Source organism: Cyprinus carpio, chromosome A17 (assembly GCF_018340385.1).
Source record: "Cyprinus carpio isolate SPL01 chromosome A17, ASM1834038v1, whole genome shotgun sequence".
In the NCBI taxonomy this organism is placed as follows: Eukaryota; Metazoa; Chordata; class Actinopteri; order Cypriniformes; family Cyprinidae; genus Cyprinus; species Cyprinus carpio.
In genome coordinates, this window is record NC_056588.1 from 16,056,559 (window position 1) to 16,063,563 (window position 7,005).

A 7,005-nucleotide genomic window follows, 5' to 3' on the forward strand; every position below is an offset into this window, starting at 1 on the left:
TATATATATATATATATAATATATATATATGTGTGTATATGTATATATGGAACAGAAGTTTTTTATTGATTTTTTTAATTAATTCATAATTCTAAATATTTTAAATTATAATTTGTTTTATATATATATATATATATATATAGCTATATATATATATATATATATTATATATATATATATATATATATTATATATATATATATATATACTGTACATGAAACACAAAAGAGATATTTTGAATTTAATTTAAAATTCTAATTATTCTAATTCTTATTGCATATAAATTGCAGTATACATATAAATACATATTCCAGGATTTGTTTGCACATCCAAATGATAAATGCACTTAAATCAAATAAAAATCTAATCTAATTAAATCAAATCAAATAAAAAATAAATATATATATTTATTTATATTTCTGTTCCATGGAAAAACACATATTTTAGAACAACATGAGAATGAATAAACAATGACAATAAGTTTAACATGAAGACACGCCCCTCCCCTTCCTTCACCTCTTGCATATACGTTCACCCTCATGTACCGTGTTAACATTGTGGCCAATCCTTTTACAGTTCCTTCCCGTAGAGCTCTGATGATAGGGCCGTGGTATTAATCTCCATTACCCATCAGCCCCAGCCACAGAGCACTCCGCTGTCACTGCTGCTTTGAAGTCCAGAAGCCGAGCCGATAAGGGGATTAAACTTTGAAGAACCCCTTTATGCTCGGTCCAGCTCAGCTACAGCACTCCCCCTCTGCCTTCCTAAATAAAAGCATCCCTCCATCCCACATCCACGACCTAAAGCAGCCTCGTCACAGCCCCGGCTCCTCCTCTATGACAGCGACTCTGCTTCTAAACTGAGTTTGCCCTTCTTGCTTTTAAAAAGGAGACAGACCCAGGGTTTGGGAGACTCTGATCCACAGAGATTCTGCAAAACCTTTAGATCGCTGCTGTTCTCAGCGAGAGTTTTGAAACAGGCAAATTGTTAACATTTAAGTAAACTGAGTGAATACGAAACGGGGAATGGTCACAGACCTGAGAAAATGGGATGTGTGTTTCCAGTATTTCAGTTTGCAATAGAAAGTCACCTGGAAACACACAATTCGTCAAAGGGCCATGTTTCTTTAACCTTGGGCACTTTCTGAAAGTCCTGAATATTTCTACTATACTTATCTATAACAATGCACAGTGTTTAGCAGAATTTTGCATGCGTACGCTGCCTGCGTTCAGCTCAGATTCTCCAAAATATTTGTTTTTTCACGTACAAAAAGTATTCTCATCTCTACATAACATTATGGTTGAACCACTGATGGCAGATGGACTATTCTGACGATGCTTTTCATACTTTTCTGTAACTTGACAGTGTAATTTACTTGGCAGTCTATGGGACAGTCTCAAGCCTCCCGGTTTTCATCCAAAATATCTTAAATTGTGTTTCAAAGATGAACTAAGCTTTTGCGGGTTTGGAACGACATGGGGGGAAGTGATTAATGACAAAATTTTCATTTAGGGGTGGAATATCCCTTTAAGTTATGTTCATTAGATACATCGCTCTTTGATCTGTTTAACACAACTAAATAGAAACCAAGCAACCAAAAAAAGTATTTTGCTTTGCTTTATGAAGTCATGCACAGTTGTTTTGTAATGTCTTACCTAAACTGTAGGTATTTCTACTGTTGTCTCAAGGAAACTGGACATGAAATGTTTCCATCTGCTTTTACAGTGATGTGGCTTCACATCACACATCACTTATTGGCATGTTCCTGTCTGGTCAGCATGTCTGAGTTGCCCATCACACTTTCTTTGAGCTCAGGTGCCATTATTTCTACAGAGCAGCGTTCTCTGATCTGGAGGGTCAGCGCACACATGTGCCTCACCTCTCATCGGGAAGACAAAAATAGACCATCCCTACATGCACCAAGAGGACATGAAGTAGCCTATGGACTGCTGATGTCTCCACACATTAATCTTCGTTTTAACTCTGAGTCACCAATACGGAGAGGTGCAACCACATCAGACCTTCAGGGGGGTGGGGGGAACACTCCACCACATCAACCCTCCCTGGTCCAGTCTCCATCCCCGCTGCCGTCCTTTCCTTCATTATTATTAATGTCTCTTGTCAGAAGTACTTAAGAAATATGGTTTAAGAGCAATCGAGTTTGGCCACCTGTGTTAAGTTCACACGCTGTGTCCTTTTCGGACTTCAGTCCCTCAGAATGGAGGATGTCCAACTGTATTAGAAATTCCATTAAGTTAGTGTCAATATGTTGGCCTGTATGTCATCCTATTAGGGGATTCGGATAGATAGTGGCCTGTTACGTTGGAGGAGAACAAGAGGGATCTACGCCGTAAAAGACCTCACATTACTGCTAAACGGTACACTCAAAGCTTTAGGAGCTAGACAGTATTGAACTCTGAGGACATACAACAGATTAAATCGTTTTTTTGTAATTCCACTGTTCAAATCTTAAAGGAAAAGCTCAGATTAGATATTATTTAAAGCACCAGAATGTGTTAAATATCATTTAAAATGGATAAAAATACTACTTTAGTCAGTCATTTTTGTTAGCTTGTGTGCTGATTTTTTTTTTAGAACGGCATTTTAAAATTCCGCACTATAACATTTGTATTTAACATTGTGTAATTTCATTCTCATAAAATTTTTATTTTTGTAATAGTTAAAATCATATTTTCTTCATTATACTGAATGATACCGAATGATACAAAATTATTTTGCTTTACACAAAATAACAGAATTTATTTTAGAAATTTGAATTTTTAATCTTAATTGTATTCATCTAAATTTTATATTCTAGTAATTGTATTTATCTAAGTGTATTTGTTTATGTAAATTATTAATATATGCTATTTGCTTATTTAGTGTTTTTATTTTATTTTTATTTTTGTTTTGTTTTGGTGTGTATTGTTTTGTTTTGTTTTTGTTTTTTTTTTTTTTTTTTTTTTTTTGTTTTTTTTTTTTTTCCGGCTCTTTTCCATAAATAAAAAAGCTGCCATCTGCCCAATAGTAACTGCCATTTAAGGCAGCATTTACTAAGCTAACTATGTGATACTCATAATAAATATATTTTTTTCTTTGAGCTTGTCATGATTTTGTCTCTGTAGGATTGAGCTTGAGCATGTCTAATAGATCTTTTCGCTGTTTCATTCTTTCACTTGTTTCATCCCAGGAGTGTTTCCAGTTCATCCTGCCTGCTCTGCCGCACGCCATAGACCTGCTGCGGGACGCCATAGTGAAGGTGAAGGAGGTACACGACGCTCTAGAGGACCTGCCATCCCCTCCACCGCCCCTCTCCCCTCCACCCACCACCAGCCCACACAAGCAGACAGAAGACAAGGGTGTGCAGTGTGAGGAAGAGGACGAGGAGAAGAAGGACAGTGGTGTGGCATCAACAGAGGACAGCGGCTCCTCTCACATCACAGCAGCTGCTATTGCTGCTAAGGTGAGTGTCACCATTAATAATAATGATAATAATAACAATAATAATAGTAATGTGATTTCATGGAGAAAGTATTTTGACATTGAAAAAAATAACACTGCCCCTTTAAGGCTCTATTTAATTATCTCTTGCCCTTGATGTTCCATTAAATCAACTTCTGTGTTTTGTGTGTGCACGTGTCAAGTCTCTTGTCATGTTTATGCATCTCATGTTCATCATCAGAGCATGATGTCTCATCCCAGCCATGCCGTTGTCATTGCCAAAGGTGGGCAGCCCTTGAGTGGCTTCATCCCGTCCACCTCCATTCCCTCCCATTTCACCTGCTCCTGCAGCGATACGGTAAGCCACGCCCACTTTTCCATCCACATTCACCTCTCCTGCCATTCCATTGGCCCTTTTGAACATCCAGTTTCAAAACTAACCAATCCGAGAAATGAAATGGCATCGCAAGTTATTATCGTTTGATTTGCTGCACCTCTATTACTATTGCTTGAAAATAAATCTTATAGGGACCGTTCACACAGAACACATCTTTGTAACATTTATATAATTAAACACTATATAATGTCGTTATATCATATATATATTTTTTTCACATTTATTTAATAAAAAAAAAATCATAATCTTCATTATTCTGTATGTTACACGAAATGATTATACTTTAAAGCAATATATATAGTGGCCAAAATATCATAGACTTGGCACCTCCAGGTCTAGTTTTGTTTGACTTTGCCAGAAAGTAACACTCTGGCAACCACCCACAACACGGCCGAGCAAGACTTACTTTCTTTCTATAGCTTTCTATTGTGTGTTGTATCAGTTTATTCTCTAACAAGCAATATTTGTCTTGTTGTTCAGCCATGCCAGGTCTTGTAAAGTTTTTTTTTTTTTCCCCTGATAGCAGAGGATTGAGTATATATCCTGTATTAGCTGTCTTTATATAGTAATTATAATGGGGTCATGCAGGTTGGCATTACTGTGTTCTCCACAGGGAGCGCTCGTAGCTCGAGTCTCATGGGAAAGGCAGAGGTTGAGCCGAGTACTATTATTAGCGCAGGGTTAGCTTCTGTGCTGGGTAATTAAAGCGCTTGTGGAGCTGCTCTTTCCTGTGAGGCCTTGATTTAGCCTCAGTGTTAATTAGTGCTCCGTTAAGCCCCAGCGTTCCTGTGGAAGATCCCTGTGCTCTTCTCCTTTCTGCCCATCAGACTCCCGCTTAATCCCACCACGAACTGTGCAGAACTGTTTGTTACTGCACGAAGACTCGTCTGCTGGATCAAAGGCAGCGAGTCTCAGTCTGAATACAGTAACAAATATCACTCTGTATAGATAACAGTGTTTCAAATATTTGTCTGTGGAGATTCATTGATACTTTCTGTCGACATTGTGTGGGCTGTACTGCTTCTGTAGTAGTCAAAATCCATGTGAGTCAAGGTTAATGTAGTGTTACATGATTATTTACCACCCCGCTCTTTGATGATGTTGGGCCTTTGAGAGTTCTAAATGTAAATATGCTGTGTTTTGATTGACTTATGCTTTGCAACATGCCAGCCAACACATACTGTACCTGTATGGCATTCATATGTTAATGAGTGTTTTTACATATCAGGGGTTTGATTTCTTTGAATAAATTAAAAATATATATATTTATAAGTGTGTATATGTGTATGTGATTGAACATTAAGAAATATGATCATATTATAGAATTATATATTAAAATAATATAGAATTCTAGATTAATTCTAAATAATTATGTATTAAATATTATTCTTATTCTAGAATTATAAAATAATTCTAATTAATTATATACAATTTTTATTTATAATTATTATTCATTTTTGACTTTTAGTTTACTGAAATAAAATGTGGCTCTTGTGCTCATCTAGGGTGCATTTATTTCATAAAAAAAAAAAACAAAACAGTAATATTGTGAAATATTATTGCAATTTGAAAATTGTTTTCATTTTTAAAACATTTTAAAATGTAGTTTATTCCTGTGATAGAAAAGCTGCATTTTCAGCATCATTACTCCAGTCTTCAGTGGAGTAATTGACAGTTCTTAACTGAATTTGACTATCCCTGTCTTCTATTAACAGATACCAGAATCCATCATTTCACGAGGCGTGCAGGTGTTGCCGCGGGACACCGCCTCTCTCAGCTCCACGCCCTCGGAGTCTCCTTGTGCTCAGCAGTCCCGCCTCTCCACTGCCTCCTGCCCCACCCCTAAAGTAAGACTCCACCCCTTTCCCCTTTATTCACATCATTCCTTCTCCCCTCAGCTATCTGTTCCGTCATGCACTCTGTATCCTCTATGGCTGGATCCTCATCTGCTGCCACCTCATTGGCTGCTTGACACTGCTTTGCATTCCAGACAGCAGTGACTCTGCTCATTGAATTGTGTGAGAGGAGATGCGGGAACTCTTCACTGCCTGAATTTTAAGTTTGACCATTTTGATAGTTTGTTGTTTTAGATCCAATGGTTACTAAATGAACACTGTGGTGGCCTTTTAATTCATAACATTAATTAATTATTTTCTTTAAGGTGTTCGTGAGCTGTTAGTTTACTCACATTCTGTCAGCCATTTAGTATTTAGTCACTTCATGCATTGTCATACATACACTTTCATCTCAACTTTTGACTTAAAAGTGCTATTGGTGTAGCCGACAGAGTCATTATTTTGTGCTGTTTATAACAAGTTATATTTTGTTGTTGAGTGTGTGACAGTAAGATACTTCGATTTCAACTCTTTCTTAATTGTTTATTCATTTTTTTTTTTTTTTTTATGGGGGGCGTTCATGGTATATGTCATGAGTTTCCTGTTGTGGCCCTGACGATGCTGGCCGTGTCAAAAATGGCATTCTCTGTCTTTGGACACTTTGGTGACAGAATCCATTTTAGACTGTTTAATAGAACAGTTTGGATCACAAAATGACAGACATTACACCCTACACTTTTGTGGACACCATTGACAGACAAAAACATAGTCAAAAGAACACATTAAGTGCACAGGGCCAATTGTGTGCCTGTTTAGTTCATGAGAGGGTGAGAGCACAAGTCCTATGTGTGTGTGAAATCTGTCAACATGCTGTGAATATGTGATTAGTGGTGCTTTTTGTCTCCCTCTAGTGAACACAGTGTGTATTACAACTGTGTTTTCCAGAGTTTTTGTATGTCTTTGTGTCAGACTTTGGAAAGTTGATACTGCAGAGTACTTGAAGTAAATAATGGAAATGTTTATCCCTCTTTTTTATCATTTCTTTTTTCGGAAGTATGTGAAATGCCTGTGATAAGCAGAATTCCAGTAAAGTGCTCTAAGCTTCAGCTTTGACCTCAGGCTGGGTTTTAATTCTGCTGACTGCTGTTTTTTTTTTGACAAGTGTCTGGCAGTTTGGCTTTGGTTGCTAAACAAGGGTGTCGGGTGGCACTTAACAGTTAGAGGCTACATACAGTAAAGAACATGCTGAGATGTGTGTATTTGTGTGTGTGTGTGTGTGCACGAGCGCACACTGTTGAGCGGTGCACATATCACATTGAGCGTCTGGGAATT

General features: G+C 37.3%; 1 protein-coding gene across 10 annotated transcripts in view; it reads left to right on the forward strand.

The window, feature by feature from the left end:
- Positions 1 to 7,005, forward strand: part of LOC109048025 (gephyrin-like) — a 74,484-nt gene that overhangs the window by 37,858 nt on the left and 29,621 nt on the right. For 7 of the 10 annotated variants that reach the window (XM_042774223.1, XM_042774224.1, XM_042774225.1 and 4 more), the window contains exons 7-9: positions 3,191 to 3,463; positions 3,683 to 3,799; positions 5,554 to 5,685. In XM_042774223.1, coding sequence (XP_042630157.1) covers positions 3,191 to 3,463; positions 3,683 to 3,799; positions 5,554 to 5,685 — 522 coding nt within the window. The remainder of the gene's footprint in view (positions 1 to 3,190; positions 3,464 to 3,682; positions 3,800 to 5,553; positions 5,686 to 7,005) is intronic. The other 3 variants (XM_042774229.1, XM_042774231.1, XM_042774233.1) reach the window with 1 other exon arrangement.